Source organism: Cyphomyrmex costatus, unplaced genomic scaffold (assembly GCF_001594065.2).
Source record: "Cyphomyrmex costatus isolate MS0001 unplaced genomic scaffold, Ccosl1.0 scaffold2, whole genome shotgun sequence".
In the NCBI taxonomy this organism is placed as follows: Eukaryota; Metazoa; Arthropoda; class Insecta; order Hymenoptera; family Formicidae; genus Cyphomyrmex; species Cyphomyrmex costatus.
This window is the reverse complement of record NW_017276038.1, coordinates 6,792-24,636: the sequence shown is the minus strand read 5'-3', so window position 1 is coordinate 24,636 and position 17,845 is coordinate 6,792. Positions and strand designations below refer to the sequence as shown.

General features: G+C 30.7%; 5 protein-coding genes across 6 annotated transcripts in view; 3 read left to right on the top strand and 2 right to left on the bottom strand.

The window, feature by feature from the left end:
• Positions 1–6,086: 6,086 nt before the first annotated feature.
• Positions 6,087–10,104, top strand: Vps53 (vacuolar protein sorting 53). Its single transcript, XM_018538896.1, has 13 exons — positions 6,087–6,193; positions 6,449–6,849; positions 6,927–7,047; positions 7,340–7,476; positions 7,553–7,982; positions 8,067–8,413; positions 8,495–8,653; positions 8,723–8,848; positions 8,946–9,024; positions 9,211–9,359; positions 9,434–9,599; positions 9,676–9,822; positions 9,894–10,104. The coding sequence occupies exons 1-13, from the start codon at positions 6,107–6,109 to the stop codon at positions 10,053–10,055; spliced, it is 2,511 nt and encodes an 836-aa protein (XP_018394398.1). The 5' UTR covers positions 6,087–6,106; the 3' UTR covers positions 10,056–10,104.
• A 106-nt stretch (positions 10,105–10,210) lies between these two features.
• RpL7A (ribosomal protein L7A) lies at positions 10,211–12,585 on the bottom strand. Its single transcript, XM_018538895.1, has 6 exons — positions 12,477–12,585; positions 11,826–11,940; positions 11,342–11,491; positions 11,028–11,248; positions 10,646–10,768; positions 10,211–10,447 (listed from the first exon to the last, which is right to left on the bottom strand). The coding sequence occupies exons 1-6, from the start codon at positions 12,489–12,491 to the stop codon at positions 10,265–10,267; spliced, it is 807 nt and encodes a 268-aa protein (XP_018394397.1). The 5' UTR covers positions 12,492–12,585; the 3' UTR covers positions 10,211–10,264.
• A 366-nt stretch (positions 12,586–12,951) lies between these two features.
• LOC108773177 (NADH dehydrogenase [ubiquinone] 1 alpha subcomplex assembly factor 5) lies at positions 12,952–14,221 on the top strand. 2 transcript variants are annotated; one of them, XM_018538903.1, is made up of 4 exons: positions 12,954–13,026; positions 13,182–13,579; positions 13,661–13,845; positions 13,926–14,221. In XM_018538903.1, exons 1-4 carry the CDS (start codon positions 13,003–13,005, stop codon positions 14,213–14,215), a joined length of 897 nt encoding a protein of 298 aa, XP_018394405.1. In that variant the 5' UTR covers positions 12,954–13,002; the 3' UTR covers positions 14,216–14,221. The 2 variants fall into 2 exon arrangements, with proteins under 2 accessions (XP_018394404.1, XP_018394405.1); XM_018538902.1 differs by having other exon boundaries at positions 12,952–13,579.
• A 121-nt stretch (positions 14,222–14,342) lies between these two features.
• Ufc1 (Ubiquitin-fold modifier conjugating enzyme 1) lies at positions 14,343–16,182 on the bottom strand. The gene is made up of 4 exons (XM_018538905.1): positions 15,929–16,182; positions 15,205–15,336; positions 14,766–14,933; positions 14,343–14,440 (listed from the first exon to the last, which is right to left on the bottom strand). The coding sequence occupies exons 1-4, from the start codon at positions 16,049–16,051 to the stop codon at positions 14,357–14,359; spliced, it is 507 nt and encodes a 168-aa protein (XP_018394407.1). The 5' UTR covers positions 16,052–16,182; the 3' UTR covers positions 14,343–14,356.
• A 211-nt stretch (positions 16,183–16,393) lies between these two features.
• The window catches only part of LOC108773178 (SAP domain-containing ribonucleoprotein), a 4,115-nt gene continuing 2,663 nt past the window's right edge, over positions 16,394–17,845 (top strand). Inside the window, exons 1-3 of the mRNA XM_018538904.1 lie at positions 16,394–16,582; positions 17,215–17,311; positions 17,396–17,457. Of these exons, the coding sequence (XP_018394406.1) occupies positions 16,532–16,582; positions 17,215–17,311; positions 17,396–17,457 (210 nt within the window). The 5' untranslated portion in view covers positions 16,394–16,531. The remainder of the gene's footprint in view (positions 16,583–17,214; positions 17,312–17,395; positions 17,458–17,845) is intronic.

Below are 17,845 nucleotides of genomic sequence, written 5' to 3'. Positions count from 1 at the left end.
TCGATAAAAAGTTAGCACCCCATTTTTAAAAAATTATTAAAAAATTATTATTAGGCGCATATGTCATTAAAAATCATAGAGAACTCTTCGTATCGTCAAAAAGGAGCAAGAATTATCATCAGAACTATTGTATCTAAAAATTAATTTTTCAAAAATTTTTAATTTTTTTTTTATTATTCGAAAATTTTTTTTACATATCAGGAACTCTAGGCAATCGCAAATTGAAGTTATTAGCCGCTCAGAACTATTCCACCTCGAAATTCGATAAAAAGTTAGCACCCCATTTTTAAAAAACGTAAAAATAATGTTTATTGAGCGGAACTCTTGTTATTAACTGTAGGGAACTCTTCGTCTCGTCAAAAGGAAGTGGGAACTCTAATCAGAACTCCTGAGTATTATAGTTGGAGTGCTAACTTAACATACCCGAAAGAGCGAATCTTTATCTTTAATTGACTTTTTCACGAAGTTCCGTACGATTTTTTTTCACCGAGTTATTCAACGTTGAAGCAAAAATGATCCTTTTGCTACAACGTTGAATAACTCGGTGAAAAAAAATCGTACGGAGCTTCGTAAAAAAACAAATTAAAGATAAAGATTCGGTCTTTCGAGTGATGTAAATCGCATTTGCGTACAATTTTTAGTCCGCCCCGTGGAATATGCAAATTTTGTAAAAACTTTTGAGATCTGATATATCTTCATTTATGTTTGTGTAACTTCATAAAATCTCCGCGGTGAGACCAGTTTTTCAAGTAGCGATCTGAAAAGTAGAGGTTTCAAACTGTAAAATACTTTTTTAAACATCTCGATACGACGATTTTTGATGAAGTTTCTAGCTTGAAGTTTGCCTATTTTTGCACAGTGAAACAGGTGTTGCGTTAATTTTGTTCCCCAGTGTAGTTAAAAGTAAAAAGAAGAGAACGTCAGAGAACGATACATAAATGATAGAAAAATAAATAAGCTAGATAAGAAAAATAAGACAAAAGAGAAAAATAAAGTAAATTAAAATAAAGTAAAAATGAAAATAATAATAATAAAAAATAATAACAATGATGATAAAAATAAAAATAAGAATAAAAATAAACGAGAGTAGGAACCGCTACATATCTTTGTGATTAGGTTTTCATATAACAGGTCAAGTGAAATAGTTTCATTCTGTATATTTAATCCACATATTTTTGTTTCTTAATATATCATTTCAAACAAAAGTTTTTTGTTATAAATATTTTCTTTGTCTAAAATTTTAATATTGTCCCAATCAAAATTATGAGATGTTTTTTATTCTATGTTCAGTAATTACCGATGATTGAGCAGTGTTTCTATTAATATGATTTCTATGTTCAGACATCCGTACTTTAATGCATCTGCTCGTCTTACCAACGTAAGAGGCATCGCAATCTTTGCAGTAAAGTCTACAAACTACATCTGCCTGCAAAGTTATTAGTACCGAATCTTTCTGTACTCTAATGAAACTGTTCAATTTTTGGATCTCTCTGTATGCAATCGTCATACCGGAATTTTTTAAATAAAATTTTTTATTTTTTCTGAGATGGAAGGAATATGAATGGAATTACAAAGAATCTTCGATTGTTTTCTTTGGTAGGTAAAGAATAATCCGAAACGTTATTCTTATTTAAATGTTGGAATTTGTGCTATAAAATATTTTTTTTATTTTTATTGACTTTTAATGAAGAATGTATTTTAATTTATAATACTTCATATTTTATGTAACATTGAAAATGACCCGATCGGAGTCGAAACGTTTGTTTTTGATATGTTTATATGATTGTTTTAAATTAAATTGTTCGTTAATTTACTTGGCTTGTTACTCTCTTTATATTTGAATTTTTTTTTATTATTGAAAAAATTAATTTTAAAAGGTAACCATTATTCAATAAGATGTTAATTATAGTATCCAAATTTTTTTGGTGGAATTTTGGATAAAATAACAGAATTGCTTTGTCTATTAAGCCTACCATAATGTTAATTTTTTATAAAAGAGGATAGCAAGAATAATAATTAAAAAATCGGCCTGGAAATATCGGTTTTCGATACCAATCATTAATAATACGATTATCTTCTTTAATTAAAAAAACATCTAGGAAGCTAAGAGAATCTCCAACCATACTCTATAATGAACTTTAATCGTGAATGATATAAATTAAATGTATCTAAGTTTTCGTTGAGGTCTGAAGATACAATGATCATAAAGATGTCATCAACATATCTTACAAAAGAAGATGTTACTGAAAGTTTGTTTAACATGAGAGACTCTAAATCTTATATGACAATGTCTGCGATTATGGGAGATAATGGAGAGCCCATCGATATTCTAAAGGTCTGTTTGTAAAAATTATTGTTGAAAACGAAAAACGAGGAATTAAGAACTAACTTTAATGTTTTGAAAAATTCTGATTTTGATATGTTGAGAACGTTCCAATTGCCTACATGCATGATTTTACATATTGCTCGTTGATTGGCCAATTTAAAAATAATATAACCTCATTGGTAAAGCAGAGAAAAGTTACTAGGCACCGGCCGATGTGAGTGGTGTGTGCAATCGGGAATGTAGGCAAACGGAATCCTCCTATAAAAGTATACGAGAGAATATCCCAAAGATACCTAATTTCATAAAAAAATAGCCAACAATTAGTTAAAAAATTAAATAATGTGACACTTATTTAATTGATCAAATGATGATCAAATTTTAATATCTTTAGACGTAACATCTCTGTTCACAAATGTTCCAATTGAATTAGCTATTAAAAGTATAAAGAAAAGACCGTCACTTATCTCAATAAAACAAAAATATCTCTTGAAAAATTTTAAATTGCAGTCAATTTAATTTTACATTTAACACATCTTACTTTTACATTGCTGACATTTGCTTTAAATAAATTTATGTATCAATGGATTCTTCTATCTCGTCTATAATATCTAATCTCTAAGTGATGAAAGATATAGGAGAAATAGCAATAAACAAATTGATATTTAACATACTGTTCTTTAGATATGTAAAAATTATAATTGAGTTATTTAGATGTTAAATTAATTAGAGAAAACATAAAATTATTCTTGATTTATACACTACTCAACAAATTGTAGGGAACACTTTCGAACACGCTAAAAATTGGGCAATATTCAGAACACCGTAACTCAATGAAAAATCATCGCAGACAAAAAATTAAAAACGCACTTTAAAGGTTGAAATCTCTAATTGAAATTTCAATATGACTGACACTTTACGGAGTTATACGAACACAAATGGATATTCGTCAAATCTAAAAATTTTTTATAAATTTTACGAAGGTTTATGGCATAAGATAAAAATTACACGAAAATGCGGTTTGCAGCAGTCGATAGAATGTGCCTTCCAATACTATGATCACTTAAAAAAAAAAAAGATGAACATTTTTACCTTTCAATCTAACTGATCTTTGTCGAATTAAACTGTATGGATACAAACGGATATCTGTCAAATATAAAAAATACCGTATAATTTTGTACAAATTTCAGAAAGGTCTATGGCGTGGAGTAAAAATTAGACAAATATAAGTTTAAATTGAAAGTAAAGATTTACTCTATCGACTTCTGCAAACCGCATTTTCGTAATTTTTACTATATGCCATAAAGACCTTCGCAAAATTTGTGCAAAATTTTCAAATTTTATGGATATCCATTTGTGTCCATATATAATTTCGTAAAGTATCAATCACATTGAAATTTTATTTATAGATTTCGAAAATAAAGATTTTCAACCTTTAAAATGTTTTTTTAATTTTTTTTCTGCGATGATTTTTTCACCAAATGCAGTGTTCTTAATATTACCTAATTTTTTGCGTGTTCGAAAATGTTCCCTAGATTTTATTGAGTAGTGTATAAAAAAACAGTGTCAGATAGATATTTAAATTTTAATTCTCAACATCCGATTATTCACAAAAAGTATCATTATTGGAATGGTGGATAAATTTATAATGTGATGCACTTACGGTATCATTTAAAAAATATCAGTATAGTTAATACTTCACTAATAAACTTTATAAATAAATAATATTATCTATTAAATTATTTTTAGGACGATTAATAAAACAAAAATTGCACTAAAAATGCATAAAAGGGAAGCAATCTTCAATGGCTTTGACCTTGACATATGTTGAGGTCATGACCTTGAGTGACTTTGAAAAGATTTCAACCGTCGCTCGTTATCCAATAAAAAGTTTTAACAAAAGAGATATTCAGCAATGTAACACAATTTTTTAACACGACTGTGCTCCGATAAAACAAATTCTGTGCTTTAAAAATGCAAATTTCTTTCTTATATAATTTTTGTCGAGTAGTGTATATAATCTCGTACGGAATGTAAAAGATTGGGGGTTCGACTCACAGCCGATGTAATATCTTTTGCAATAAAAATTAATTATTTACAGATTTTAATATATTGTTCAACATTATTAAGATAGATCTAAGTTGTGTAAAGAGCATCAAAAATTGTTAAATTTTTAGTCAATTTACATAACTCGTGATATTACTGTGGTAGTTTATTAGAGCTTGCGTTTCAAGTCTGAAAAAACTGTTTAGCGCGTAATTAAAAAGAGCGTAGTAAAAAATGTGTTTTTGAAGCAGAGAATTTGTTAGCAGAAAATTTATCTTCAAAGCAGAAAATATAGTATTATGTATAATTTACATCTCTTGCTTTCTTTTTATATGTATATAAATAATTTCCATATCTAGATATGTAATTTGAAACGCTCATTATAAAATAAACTCTTGGATCATAGATTGCATAATTTATTCGCTAATATACATATTAGAAAGAAGCCTCGAGAATAATATACCCACGTTTTAAATAACCTATAATACTTGAATTTGCTGGCAGCATGGCACAGTAAATAAGAATTAATAGATTATATTTTTAATGCTTCTTTAAGTTTATCTTTAGATTCTCTGTGAATTATTTTATTGGTTACTAAGCCTCTAAGGATAAATTTAAGGAAGCTTTACGTATAAGGTCTGAATATGAATACGAGCCTAAAATTTTCTAAAGATGCGTTCCATGATTTTACGCTCCTGAAACCATGGTGGAAGTATACTTCCACCATGCCTAAAACCATTTCATTCTTGTTATTTATCAAATATCAAACAAGGAAAAACGATGCTCGTGAATTTGACTGTACGACAAAGAGAGGTATTATCGCAAATTGTTGACTTACTCGGCACGCGGGAACGTGTTCTAGCGGCTCACAATCAGTGCAAGTTCCAGTTGTAATCGGCTGATTAGTCCGCCAAATTGAGGCAAAGCGGAAGTTGCATGTTTGCCAACTGTGAAGAAATAAAATTGCTGCGATTGATTTGGGTATCGAATCATGAAACTTTTTCTCTAGGATGAAAAGTAAAAAGTGAAAAATTTCTCCATTAAACTTCAATATCAATGGTAAAAATGTTCCATAGAACTTATATATACTAGAAGTTCTATGAAATGTTCACTTTTCACTTTTTATCCTAGGGAGAAAGTTTCATGATGGATACCATCACCATGAAGAATATTCTTCATGATTGATACCTTGATTACATCTTCATGCGTTGTGTTTTTTCCTTTCATGTTTTGTATCAATGTTACTTTGCTATATCTAAGAATAAAAGAGTGAAAGCGCTAATGCTACAAACGAAATTTAAACGGAGAAATATATGTTTTTTTCATGCGTTTGAATCAGCTTGACTTCTATCTGATTTTATCAATAATAAAACAAATTATTGAACTCTCAAGATTTAAAAATTAATCAATTAAATAAAATAATAAACGGACAAGTGTGCGAGAATCAAATTCGCAAGTTAAAAATTTGCGTAACAAATTATAATATATTTACAACATTTCTTTAAATATCTTTATATTTGAGTATATTTGAAAATGCTCACAGGTTCGACCCATTTCCGGTTTTGTGTCATTTATGTTGTTGATTACTCTTATTTATATGCTCGAAACGTCATCGTATCACCGCCACATCTACACTTACATCTATATTCTATTTTGTCACATGAACGGCGCGCAGGTGTGCGCGATTCTCGCGTGAAGTACGTGTCCATGTCCGCTAGCGTAGCGTAATCAAACACGATGGAGAATCATGAGGAAGATGAGCTGGAAGAGCTTCGTTCTACGATCTACACGTTCCCGCAGAATGTGCAGAAAGTGATCGAGCAGGTTAAGTCCACACCGCGAGTTTTTATTTTCTTCTCGCCAGAAATAACGGCGCTTCTTTCTTTGAATTCTATTCACAATCCTCTTTTATACTTTATATTTCTATTTTTCAATAAAATGATATCTGTCTTTACTAGAACCATCTGTTTCCTCAATGTCTACATGTCATTGTTGATTTCGTGTATAATTATGTCTATACAGTACTTTTGTATGTTTTTTTGTAAAACAAGCTTAACATTTTGTCTTTTTTGCTATCAGGTCTTAACTATTACCGATCCATTAGATCAACCTAATTTCAATGTAGTGGATCACATAAACACATTATTTCCCACGGAACAATCACTGTCAAATATTGATGAAGTGGTGAATAAAATAGAAAATAAGATACATACTATTGACAAAGAGATACGGTCAGTCGTACGTGGTCAGACAAATGTGGGTCAAGATGGTAGAGCAGCATTGGAAGATGCACAGAAGGTGATAAAGCAATTATTTATCCATATAAAAGATATAAAAGACAAGGCGGAGCAGTCTGAAGAAGCGGTCAAGGAAATTACAAGGGACATCAAACAGTTGGATTTTGCTAAGAAGAATCTTACTGCTTCAATAACAGCACTGAATCATTTGCATATGCTTGTGGAAGGAGTGGATAATTTAAAGTACACACGTCTTGCTTTATTTTGCAAAATGTTTAAATATTGTTCAAAATTATAAATGTACTTTTATGTTTCTTTAGAATATTGACGCAAAAGAAGCAGTATGGAGAAATTATCTTACCATTGCAAGCAGTCATGGAAGTGATGCAAAATTTTAATAGCTATATGGACATACCACAAGTGAAGCAATTATCTGATCAAGTAAGAGCAAAAAATTGCTGATATGAGCCAACACTAGTCAAAATGTATATGTTTTTGTATGATTCCGAATAAATTGTTAAAAATATACGCTTATAATTATTGTTGACTCATATCGGCAATTTTTGTTTTTATTTTCTTGATTTATTCCACTAAGTCTTTTGATTATCTTAATTATTTTATTTTTAACTAATAAACAATTCTCTTTTAACAAATTTTTTTTTTAATATATTTGATTTATTTTTTAATGTGTTTTCTTTTTGTTCTTTTTTAATAAGTTTTCTTTTGTTTAAAGGTACGTCAGATCCAGGATGAATTGGCCCAGCAGATTACAGCAGATTTCAAGCAAGCCTTTTCAGGCCAGAATCCAAAACATTTCAATCAGTTGACTGAAGGATGTTTAGTATTATCAGTATTACACCCTAAAGTAAAGTGTGTATATTATGTAGATACTTGTATCTAAGTAATGATAGAATTCTAATGTTTCAAATACTTCTTTTCTTCCAAGGAAAGATCTGCTCGTTTGGTTTGTAAATATCCAATTACAAGAATACGCACATTTATTTGATGAAAATCAGGATTTTGCCTGGTTGGATAAGATAGATCGAAGATATGCGTGGATCAAGAAACATTTACTCGATTTCGAGTCGAAGTTTGGTACAATTTTTCCTCAAGACTGGGAAATTTCCGAGCGAATAGCTGTACAATTTTGCCATGTCACACGAGAAGATCTTACTAAATTAATGAATAAGAGACGTAATGAAATAGATGTTAAATTATTGCTGTACGCGATTCAGAGAACCAGTAATTTTGAGACGCTACTATCGAAGCGTTTTATCGGCAGTACTTTGGAGACTTCCGATGCTAAGACCATGCTAATTAGTAATAAAGTTGTGGAGAAGGTTCCGGGAAATCCTTTTGAAGAAGATGAAGAGAAGGTATCAGAGCTGTTTATATGTATGCTATGAATTTTTGTATTTACCGATTAAAAATATTGTATATATGATTTTTTGTAATTATAGATTGAAAATGAAAAACCGCAATCATCTCCATTCGAAAAATTAATAGGAAGATGTTTCGAACCATACTTGAACATTTATATAGAAAGTTTGGATCGCAATTTGGCAGATTTGATGGACAAGTTCGTATCCGATTCTAAAACGCAACCGCCAGGTGCTAAGGAATTTGACGGCATCGAAGGTCCGAGTAGCGTCTTGAGTTCGTGTGCCGATTTGTTTGTATTTTACAAAAAATGCATGCTGCAATGTACGCAACTCAGTACTGGCTTAATCATGCTAAGCCTTGCCGAGACCTTTCAAAAGTACTTACGAGAGTACGCTGTAAAGATTTTACAGAATAATTTACCCAAGTAAGTCTAAAAATTGTGTAAATCAATTCTTTAGAAATTAATAATTTAGGACTTATGTATCTCTTAATGTAATCGTTATAGAATCGGAGGCAGTGTAGGAATTGGTACCAGTATGAGTAATATCACACGTGACTTACGAGATAATTTGTCAACGTCAGGCTTTATTCAAAATTTTCAAAGTTTTCTGAAGGAAGGAGAAACTGCCAGATTTAGCAAAGAGGAGCAATCTCGTATATGCTGGTAAATTGTGAATTCTTTGTTCTAGAACAAGAACAAAGTGGATTAATTATTGAAATATATTTTTTTCAGTATTTTAACAACAGCAGAATATTGTTTAGAAACGACACAGCAATTAGAAGAGAAACTTCGTGGAAAAACAGATAAATGCTGTTCGGAAAAAATAAATTTATCTCAAGAACAGGATATCTTCCACAAGTATATCTTTTTTTTTTTCTTATTTTTATGTTAATTATATATATTTTAGAAAATTTTATTATTGATTTTATTATTAATTTCTACCATTTGTTTTTAGTGTGATTTCAAATTGTATCCAATTGCTAGTTCAAGATCTGGAAGCAGCGTGCGAATCCGCATTGACTGCAATGACCAAGGTAGCTTATAAAAAAATTGCGATTATAATATAACGCATTAATTACATATAATTCAGATATATCATTCTATAATATAGAAATAAAATTAATATATTCTCTGTTATCTAAACTAACATACTTACAATTGTGAGATACACACTATTAATATATAATGAAAATATAATAAGTCTGTTTTATTTATGTTAGGTGCAATGGAGTTCTGTAGAAATTGTGGGCGATCAGAGTAATTATGTTAATACAATAATAGCACACCTTCGACAAACAATACCAACCATACGAGATAGACTATCTTCTTGTAGAAAATATTTTACACAGTTTTGTGTCAAGTTCGCCAGGTAAGATATATTTATCGTACACTAGTTCACATAATACTTTTCGAGGTTCTATAATACTTGATGTTTTGTTTCAGCTCTTTCATAGCAAAATTAGTACAGCAATTATTTAAGTGTAAGCCATTGAATGCCGTTGGCGCAGAACAACTGTTATTAGATGTTCATATGTTGAAAACAGCCTTGTTGGATCTTCCATTGACAGGTTATCAAATACAGAGAAAAGCTCCAGTAACATACACGAAAGTAATTGAATTCTTTAGAAAATAAATAATATTAAATTTATTAAAGTACATTCGTATTTAATATATTATTTATATAGGTTGTAGTCAAAGGCATGGCAAATGCTGAAATGATATTGAAGATTGTAATGTCTCCAATTGAATCTCCTAATGATTTCGTGAAACAGTGCAATAAACGCTTACCTGATTTACAGTCTTCAGAATTCCAAAAAATTTTAGACATGAAGGTAATTTTTGTGATAAGTAAAATTACAGTCTGTCGTATTTTTTTTATCAATAATCTATATATATATTTTAGGGATTGAAAAAGATGGACCAAGATCAATTGCTTAAACAATTTAAACAATCTGAAAATACGGATGTTGCAGAAGCCACGAAAAATTATGTAGTACATAATAGTCCAGAACATGAAGCTGGAAGAATTAAGAGACTAGAAAAGCTCATCAAGAAACGAATTTGAGGATACTAGATATAATATTTATTCTAACTGTATATAGATAAATTTAGGAATTCTCTTTCTCTCATCTTAAAATACATATAATAAAGACTCTTTATACAAAAATGAAAGGGAAATACGAATGTAGGCATACTTTATCAAATAAATACAATACTAAATTTATTTTATCTTTTATTTTTTATATAATTTGTAGATAATACAAGGCAATGATATTAACCTTGTTTCTGTGCGAGTTCCTTCGCCTTAGCTTTTTCTAATTTCGCTATCCTTGCCGCAGATTTGCTTCCCAATAAACCACCACCCCAGTGACGCCTGATTTCGTCATATCGATCATTGAAATTCGTCTTAATAGCTTCAACAATCTTTGCAAAGTTGGCTCTATCGCCAGAATCCACCTGAAATAACGAGATAACATATTTTAATAAAACTGAAATAAAAGAGAAGAATCAGATCTTTTATAAATGCATATCAGATTGTTTTAATTTCATTGTGTATCATTGGATTGGCTCTTGAGTACTCATCATAAAATAATATGAATAGTTTAATTAAATGTAAGTTAAACAAAAATACAAGAAATGAATGTAATTATGTACTTGAGTAAGAGCAATTGCTGAGCAGGTCTTGCGTCTAACCAGACGTCCCAAACGGGCTTTGCCTTTAACGATACAGTATGGTACGCCCATTTTACGACACAAGGCAGGAAGGAACAATACAATCTGTATCAATAAAGAGAAAATTGATTAGATTGATACATATAATTTTTTGCTATATATATATATATATAGTAATATAAGACAACACTCAGATAGTCATATGTCATTCCTTGAATACAGATATTAAAAATATTTATATTCTCAGATGAAGAAATTCAGTCATCACAGTTAAATATACGAGACACTACCATGTCTTCAGATGAAAATTTGAACAATGTTAATTTACTATACCATAAATCAGACATTTAGATGAATAACTAACCTCAATAGGATCAACATCATGAGCTATAACAACTAGCTGAGCTTTCTTTTGCTCCACTAGTGTAGTCACTGTGTTGGTTCCACTGCGAATGACATTCGGTTTCTTCGTCGGTGTGTCTTCCTTTTTTGCAATCTTCTGTTCAGCTCTTGCCTTCAATCGTGCCTTCTTCATGGCTGATGATTCAGGACGGTACTTTTCTAATACCTTGAATAACTGTGTAGCTATAACATAAGAATAAAGTATTATATAATATTTGGTTCATATGTAAATAAAATTTAATTTATTTTAAATCATACATAGAATATACATCTTACCAGTTTGTTTATCCAATGTTTGTGTAAACTGGTTTATTGTTGGAGGTACTTTCAACCTCTTCTGCAACACAGATCTTTGACGCTGAATACGAATGTATTTGGGCCATCTTACAAAGCGGCTGAGATCACGAGCCGGTTGAATGTCCTGTCCTAAATTTTAACAAAATTTCATAGTAACACGTGACTGTTTTACATATATTAAATATAAAGTATAGTATAACTCTGTTTATTCCAACATGTCAAGAGATAAAACAGTTCCTGTAATTGAAAGGTTTGGATAATAGAGACTGACTTGTTGTCTCCTCTAATAAAAAGTATTTATTAATTCTGATAAAAAAAGCTGAAACTTAGAAAACTGAAGGTGTCAAGTTTTTTATTTTTATTTAATCTACTGTAGTGAAGCAGAAGTAAATGGAATAAAAGATTGCAAATAAACAGAATTCTTCTGTATTAATTAGAAATAAAAAATATTATACTGACTTACCAATGCCAAAGTTACGTGTTCGCTTCTCAAAGAGTGGATTGGTCACTTTCTTCGGTTCAACCTTTTTAACTGCCAATGGTGCGGCAGCTACTTTCTTTCCAACCTTCTTCTTAGGCTGAAATTATAGAGAAATTAATAGTAATAAACGTGCAATATAGTTAAGTAATTTTAATAAGTTTTTTCTTAACACATTGGTATGTGTATAATTTTAACCAAAGTATGTAAACTAAATTAGAATTATTACTATTTTTATGCAAGAAATAACTTTTAAGAATCGAACGATTTATCTGCTTTATCTTATGAACATTATGCGCTTATTGTTGAACGCCAATCTTTCAATTTTCACCGATATCTACGAAATCACTTTGTAAAATTAGGTTATAAAATGTTGAATTGATATCACCTAAATGAATCAATTTGTTTGAGCATTGTTATATCCAGAAATAGCATTTTTCAGCAAAAGTAAGATTTCGGAAGACCACAATTATCACATTACATAATTACTGAACTAACTATAAAACGAAAACATATTTTTAGGCTACACGATGAAGAACATGCTTAAGATTCAAACAAATTTAAACATAGATATTTGACGCAACCGACACCGTTTGCCAAAAATATTAATCGTGCACGATGATTTGGTAATATTACCTTTTTCTGAACCATTTTCTAATTAGAAATCCGAAGGATTTCTGTAAATTTTATCGGATTAAAAATATAGTATCTCGTCAAGCGCGACGCGAAATACGGCGTCGACACCGTAAAGAAACCAAGAAGGGTTCAGATCACGCAGAGACGCAGCGCCTCCGAAACGCCATATTGAAACTCTTCAGTTCTATGGTTTCATGGTTTGTTTCCCTATCTAGTGAAGGATATATCTTAGGGATTTCTATCTAGTGCATAGGGATATATCCCTATCTCTAGTTCAGTGTGTAGACAACACAACTGAACACAACCTAATCATGTAGATGTTGATTTAAAATATCAACAATTTTATTATGAAATATTCCATGTTATAAGAAATTAGAAAAACACATTAAGAGAAAGTGAAATTATTTCTAAGGGATAAATATATTGCAAAAAAAAAAGATAAATTAATTAGTTCTTTAGTTTTAATTTTAAAAGGAAAATCAATCGAAATTGTGCGATTGAGAAATGACATCAAAGATTTCTTTCCATGGGAGAAACTGGATATTACACAGTAAGCTAAATCTACTGAATCCTAGACATAATCCTAATGGTGCATGCAACGCTGCATCGACATCCACATTGCCATCAGACAGTTCGATGAATGTGTTCGATAGGAATGCAAAGTTGTTGCAGCGTGAACGTGCCGCCAAAGATGCTAACGTCCAGGTATATGATTACATCAAAGACGAGGTAGGCGACAGATTGGCAGATAGAATATTCGACATCAAACGAAAGTTTGGTAGGATCCTCGATTTGGGATGTGGCCGTGGTCATGTATCCAAGCGGATCTCCAGCGAGTCTGTGAAGGAATTGGTGCTAGCTGACATGAGTCCGGGTCTTCTGCAGCAGGCTAAGACCACAGAAGGTGTAAGAGTCAAGAAGAAAGTCATCGACGAAGAGAATCTGTCTTTTGAGCCTGATAGTTTCGACATGGTGATTAGTTGCCTAAGTCTTCATTGGGTCAATGATCTCCCTGGATGTTTCAGTCGTATCAATAGTAGCCTGAAGAATGATGGAGTCTTTATAGCAGCTGTATTTGGTGGCGATACACTTTACGAATTGAGGTAAAGGCGACAGGTTTACATTGAAGTTTTTCCAGGTTCTATTTGTGTTTATTATTTCTGGCATTCATTCTGATAATATAGAAGTTCCTTGCAATTAGCTGAATTTGAGAGATACGGTGGGATCTCACCACACATCTCGCCATTTGTACAAATCAGAGACATTGGATCTTTATTAACAAGAGCAAACTTTACTATGTTGACTATCGATACCGATGAGATAGTCATTGGTTACCCAAGCATGTTTGAGCTTATGTGGGATTTGAAAGGTAAACAATGTTACACAAAATTCTTGATTAAATAAAATATATAATAGGCATGTAAATATATTATGCAATTTATTATTTAGGAATGGCTGAGAACAATGCAGCTAGAAATCGCAATTTGCATCTATCAAGGGATACGCTAATCGCAGCCGCATCTATATATAAAAAGCTTTACGGAAAAACAAAAGAAGATAACATAACATTTGTTCCCGCCACGTTTCAGATAATATATATGTTAGGATGGAAACCAGACAAATCTCAACCAGAGCCTCTCAAGAGGGGAACAGGACAAGTATCGCTCAAGGATTTGTACAAACTGGATCAAATCATCAAAGAAAGCAAGAAGATAAAATTAGACGATGATGATAAATAGTCTGTGTTAAATAGTCTTTATTTGATCGCGCATTGAACAATGTAAATAATCTATACTCTTTCGAATAATAAGCGTAAAAAATTAACTTATTCAACATTCATATATTAATAAGTATTATTATTTCTTTTGCATGTTGCCACTTTACGATTTCTTTTCCTCGTCCTTGTGAACTACGATACCCTTTTCTATAAGCTCTGGAATCTCTACTGCTAGCCAGGGTCCCAACTAGAAAAGAAATAACATGGTGACTTTTTTTTTATGAAAGTATCTTGATACAAAAATTAATAAATTTTTGGAGTTGTGTGATATGGACTCAATTGTTTTCTTTATATGCAAATTTTGATTACTTTTATTAAAATATATTTATTGATTCTTTATCAATGTAAGTTATTTTGGTTTCCTAAAATTAATTAGTGCTCTTTATTATAATATAAATTAAGTAGATCTTGTAGATCTAGTATCAGTAACTGTTACAAACTTTGTCAAAAATTTTGGAAGCTTAATGCTTTCACTATGCATTTAATTATTAAATGTATACGATTTAGCTTACACCAAGAGCCATTGCATGAGCAATACCGAACTTGGGAACGTTGCGAGCCCACAATGGCTTGAAATGATCAGTCAAGCAGATCTTGCCACCTCTATACATTTTTGCAGTTTTACCATCCAATTCTGGTAAAGCAATTTCAGGTGCTGTTGTGGGATATGTGATGGGAATCTAGTATCCAAGAAAGAAAAAACTTAATTAAAATTTTTAAACGTTGATTCATTTTTAGGTTATAATAATTTTAATTTTTCTTAATTATATTTCTAATTTTCTTATATGTGATAACTTTCTATTTATAATTATTGATAACTCTTGAATTGTCCTTTACTTTATCCTTTTATTGTCCCTGAATGTAATATCTCGTAAAAATAACCGAGACACTACCGTGTCTCTAGATTTTTCTTATTTAAATAAAAAAAAGCAAATGAGTGTAATTACTTACATCAAATTCTATCTCAAATTCATACTTCAAGAAATTTTGAATATACCAGCACTTGCCAAACCACTTAGTGCCTTCCTTGTTTGATTCTAGCCGGAACCAGTCATTGTCTGCTTCTTTATTATTTTTAACATACTATATAACAATAAAAAATTATATAATTAAATCTATGTATTAATTAAAAACTCTTTTTATACTGATTATACTTATTCTAGAGATAGATTTTTAATATATAGAATATTTTTTAGGTAAATATGTTTGCTGTTCAATAATGAGCTCGCCATATGAATTAACTCCTAACATTTATAAACTAAAAATAAAGGAAAATATATCAGGCATTTGAAAGTCAGGTGTGATAATTGGAGCAAAATAATTATTTAATTTACATATTTTTTAATAAGTCGATAAGTTAATTATGGATTTATTTAAAAAAATATATTTAATAATATATTAAGTAATATATTTAAAAAATATATTAAATAATATATTAAGTATAATATATTTAAAAAATATATTAAATAATTATCTTGCGCTCCAATTATTATCCTTGACTCTGATTTACCCGATATATTTTTCTTTATTTTTTAAATTCCGAAAGTCCTTTGCATATATTATATTTATAAATATTATTATTTATAAATTAAGCAACAAAAACTATATTCCATATGGAAGTGTGACTCACACACATAAGTTTGTGCAAATGAAGAGAATCTGTCAATTCTCTCACCTTAATTAGAGCCTGATATTCTTCTTTCAACCTTTGAACCCATAAATCCTTGTCTCTGGGACCGGCTTTTGTTTGCAATAACGGAATATTACTCAAAGTCTTCTTCGTCGACTCGTCAACCATTTCAATCGGATTAATCAAACATTTCACGGTTTATCTTGAAGGTTATGGTGCACCAACTTGCTGTCGCGCCATCAGTGTCGCCAACCTAATATTGCACCGCGTTGCACTTCTTCAAAAGTGTGTGATAACCAATAACGATTAGGAAAACAATAGATAACAATTGATGCGCATCCCTCCAAATAAGTACGATAAAAGATACAATTTGTTTTCTCGCTTTTATACTCTCATTTTTAGGTCGTTTTTACAGTGCACTTGCTTTTCAATTTATTAATTATATTCGTAAACGATTGCATTGGTTGCATTTCTGTGACTGCCACTAAACAAGCGTGTGGCGTGTTGTGTCCGGTCTCCGGTGTCGTTCCATTTATGCGAAGGCCGTAACAGTGAGAGATACGAAGAAACGAATACTTGTAAGTGGCGATGAGATGCTAATCGACCATCAGTAGTGTACTTGTAATTGAGAACAAATTTTAATGCACGATGGCTGATTCATCGTATGAAAAAGGGTTAACTGAACTATCGAAGATGAAGGTAAGTGTCTAACGTAAGTTAACTCCTTGTTTCGCGCAACTCACTGTTACTCGGTGATATCATCAAGTTTCCTCGAGCCTAAAAAGTTGTAGCCTCCAATTGCTCCTGATTAATTGCTCTCAATCATACACTTCCATTGTCGATTTTAACATGTTTCGACGGTCACCGGTGACTGATAATATTGTTAACTTATAAATGTATAATATAAACTATACAATTGCTCAGAATTGTAAGGCTGATTATGTTTGGTAATAATAGACAAGCTTGATAAAGAGTACTGATAAACGAATGGATATTTTTATTTATAATAGATAATATTAATTTTTGTATCTCATTATTTTTATTATAAAATACTTCAACTGGTGAACAAAAAGTCGGTTAAAATATGCTTGTAAGATTATGAATAGTATTCGTATTCCATTCTGTTTTAAGATTCTTAAGTAATTCTTAAGTAATTCCTGTTTTAATTATAATATGTATCATTTTCTCTTTGCAAATTACAACTCACATAATCTTTTTTTCCATAATCTTTTGCAAATGAAATAGGATGAAACATAAGTCATTAAAAATTTTGTTTATTTTGTTGTAGAATTTCTTTCCTTTAATTTCTATAACATTGCTATATTTTTTAGGTAGCTGATTTAAGGGCTGAATTGAAGCAACGAGGACTTCCCACTGCAGGCAATAAAAATGAATTAGTAGAAAGACTCCAGCTAGCAATCCATGGAGGTTCTGTTTTTTACTCTATTTTAGTTCTTTCTTCAATATAAATATCTTAGGTATATTTGTGAAAGAATTATTTATATTTTATAGATGCTGCATTATCCTTGGACGAAACTACGGAAGAGATTTTAGATGAAGATGAAGTACTTGGTGTAAGTATCAGGGAATGGAAGTAACTCGTTACTTGTAACGAAGTTACAGTTACAAGTTACTTTTTTGGTAACTTTACTGGTAACTGCGTTACTTTCTTTTTTTGGTAACTGTAACGGTAACGAGTTACATTTTTTGGGTAACGGTAACGAAATTTACAGTTACTTTTGTCGTTACTTTGCACACGATTAAACACGGTTCGATTGGATACATGCTATCTATAGCGCTTATCAATAAGACTTGAAAGCCCTTAGACATTCGGCCGTTATGATTCAGTAATTATTTTACACTTCTATCTTCTATGTAATACATAGGACATACAAATATTTCAGTTTGCTGCATATTTTACAGGTTTTAGAATTACAAAATTGTGTTTAAAAAAAATTAAAA

What these genes read in the sequence shown, in the direction of transcription:
- RpL7A (XM_018538895.1), bottom strand. An exon ending in AACACGTAACTTTGGCATTG is followed by an intron (nt 11,492 to 11,825) that starts GTAAGTCAGTAT and finishes GTTAAAATTTAG; the next exon opens with GACAGGACATTCAACCGGCT. An exon ending in ATGATGTTGATCCTATTGAG is followed by an intron (nt 10,769 to 11,027) that starts GTTAGTTATTCA and finishes TTATTGATACAG; the next exon opens with ATTGTATTGTTCCTTCCTGC.
- Ufc1 (XM_018538905.1), bottom strand. Translation starts at nt 16,051, where the DNA reads ATGGTTGACGAGTCGACGAAGAAGACTTTGAGTAATATTCCGTTATTG. An exon ending in AATTTGAGATAGAATTTGAT is followed by an intron (nt 14,934 to 15,204) that starts GTAAGTAATTAC and finishes CTTGGATACTAG; the next exon opens with ATTCCCATCACATATCCCAC. An exon ending in CTCATGCAATGGCTCTTGGT is followed by an intron (nt 14,441 to 14,765) that starts GTAAGCTAAATC and finishes TTTCTTTTCTAG; the next exon opens with TTGGGACCCTGGCTAGCAGT.
- Vps53 (XM_018538896.1), top strand. Translation starts at nt 6,107, where the DNA reads ATGGAGAATCATGAGGAAGATGAGCTGGAAGAGCTTCGTTCTACGATC. An exon ending in TGCAGAAAGTGATCGAGCAG is followed by an intron (nt 6,194 to 6,448) that starts GTTAAGTCCACA and finishes TTTTGCTATCAG; the next exon opens with GTCTTAACTATTACCGATCC. An exon ending in GAAGGAGTGGATAATTTAAA is followed by an intron (nt 6,850 to 6,926) that starts GTACACACGTCT and finishes ATGTTTCTTTAG; the next exon opens with AATATTGACGCAAAAGAAGC.
- LOC108773177 (XM_018538902.1), top strand. Translation starts at nt 12,981, where the DNA reads ATGACATCAAAGATTTCTTTCCATGGGAGAAACTGGATATTACACAGT. An exon ending in GATACACTTTACGAATTGAG is followed by an intron (nt 13,580 to 13,660) that starts GTAAAGGCGACA and finishes CTGATAATATAG; the next exon opens with AAGTTCCTTGCAATTAGCTG. An exon ending in GCTTATGTGGGATTTGAAAG is followed by an intron (nt 13,846 to 13,925) that starts GTAAACAATGTT and finishes TTTATTATTTAG; the next exon opens with GAATGGCTGAGAACAATGCA.